Source organism: Tupaia chinensis, unplaced genomic scaffold (assembly GCF_000334495.1).
Source record: "Tupaia chinensis unplaced genomic scaffold, TupChi_1.0 Scaffold149964_2, whole genome shotgun sequence".
Classification (NCBI taxonomy): Eukaryota; Metazoa; Chordata; class Mammalia; order Scandentia; family Tupaiidae; genus Tupaia; species Tupaia belangeri.
The window spans coordinates 355,162-357,037 of record NW_006209806.1 but is presented as its reverse complement, the minus strand read 5'-3'; the positions used below and the strand labels follow the sequence as shown (position 1 = coordinate 357,037).

General features: G+C 71.7%; 1 protein-coding gene across 1 annotated transcript in view; it reads right to left on the bottom strand.

Moving 5' to 3' along the window:
* Window positions 1–1,876, bottom strand: part of DOT1L (DOT1 like histone lysine methyltransferase) — a gene marked incomplete at its 5' end in the record, with an annotated part of 54,525 nt that overhangs the window by 1,922 nt on the left and 50,727 nt on the right. The window contains 4 exon segments of the mRNA XM_014585537.2: window positions 640–932; window positions 935–1,156; window positions 1,159–1,431; window positions 1,767–1,831. Of these exon segments, the coding sequence (XP_014441023.2) occupies window positions 640–932; window positions 935–1,156; window positions 1,159–1,431; window positions 1,767–1,831 (853 nt within the window).

Here is a 1,876-nt window from a genome sequence, read left to right as displayed (position 1 = left end):
CGGCCCCGCTGCCGACACTGGCTCCGAACGGGCGAGCAGAGGCGGGAGGCACCGCGGGGTTAAAGACACCTGCAAACAGGAGAGAGAGAGCCGGCTTCAACGGGCGCAGGGGGCGCAGTCGGGCACAGCGCAGCGGCGGCGTGCGGGCAGAGCGGCGAGCAGCAGGCAGGCGGACACTCACCTGGGCGTGCCCTCTGCAGTCCCACGGGCCTGCCCACCCCGCCCGGAAGGCCGCGCCCTCCTGGTCCAGCACTGCCAGGCTGGTTCTGGCCCAGTACCAGCTCCCAGGGCCTGCCCCAGCCCAAGGGCGGTCACTCCGAAACGGGTGACCTCCAAGGACAGAGGAAAGGCCAGTGAGAGCCAGCGGGCCCTGCGCCCCGGAGGACGCAGGCTGGCGTGGCCTGGCACCTGCGGCCGCACAGCTGCCAGGGTGCCGAGGGAGCCGGGTGCTGCACCAGGGGCCGCAGGGGCCAGCAGCCACAGCCGGCTGTCCCCAGTGGGTGCCGGAGGGGACCTGTGAAGTAGCTTGTGATGAGCCCTGGCGGGTGGCAGGTCAGCCCTGCGCGGGGACGTGCTGCTGCCCACCTCCGACTGCTCCGCCCGTCACCCCGGAGAAGCTGCCCTTTTTTTGGTCAGTCGGGTCGTGGCAGAGGTGGCGGGCGCCAGGCCCGCGGCGGCCGGCACGGTGCTGAACAGGGACTGCAGCACCGACGAGCCGGCCACAGAGCTGAGGTTGGCCTGCAGGGACACGGGCCCCAGGGAGAACTGCGGTCCAGGCGGAAAGGCACCCAGGAAAGGCCGGTGCGTCTGTGCGGAGGGCGGCGTGCTGCCCGCGGACGACGCCGCTGTGGCCAGGCCAGGGCCGCCCAGGAGGCCCCCGGAGGGCACGGCGGCGGCGGAGATGAAGAGGTTGCGGCCGCTCCTGAAGTCGCCTCGGCCGCCTCCCTGCCCTTGCCCGCCTCGGCCTTCAGGCCGCACAGGCCGTCCAGCTGCCGCTTGTTCAGAAAGGGGTTGGCTTCCGAGGGGCCCTCCCTGCCCCGCGGGGCGGGGAAGCTGAGCGAGGCCTCGGGGACCCGGAGGGGGAGGGGAGCACCATCGTTGAAGCTGTGTAAACTGAGGTCCGCGGCCAGACCGCCGCCGAAGGCCAAGCCGTTGCGGGGTTGGTGCCGGGGCTGAGCCCGTCGGCCCCCGCCAAGGCGCCGGGAAAGCTCTTCCTGGGGTGCGCGACGAGCTTGGCCTCCGCGGCCGCCGGCTCGTCCAGGGTGGGCCGGAAGGCGAGCAGGGAGGCCTGGCCCAGGGTGGGGGCCTGCAGAGGGCCGTCCGCGGGCTTGGCCGGGCCGACGTCGGAGATGGGCGAGAAGGTGGACTTCCACTTGCTGCTGACGACAGGCTCGCTGGCGGGTGTCGGCCTCCGGCCCGCCATGCCACCCCCTGCCAGGGAGCGAGGCGGAGGTGGGTGCTGAGCCCGGTGCTCGCGGGGGTCTGGGAAGGGCCTCTGGAGGAAAGCCCGGGCCAAGACGGGGGCACAGCCCGAGCCTCGTGCCTGGTCGCCCGCGGACATGGGCTTGTTGCCCCCACCTCACGCTGGAGCGACTGGTCAGGGCCGCCTGCCACGCAGAGATCATTCCAGAAGCCCAGTTTGGTCTTGGTAAGCCCCCGGCCGCACAGCTCCCCCACCCCGTGTCCCCAGGACGGGATGCCCCCCGTGTCCCCAGGACGGGATGTGGCCACGTGCCCCCCCGGCTCAGGACACGGCGGGCACTCACCAGTCTCCAAGGTCTTCGGGGGAGACTTGCTCTCCAAGGAAATCGTCGCGATTTTCCTTTCAATTCTACGAAGGCAAGAAAGGAAAGGACCGTCACGTCAGCTCCGGCCA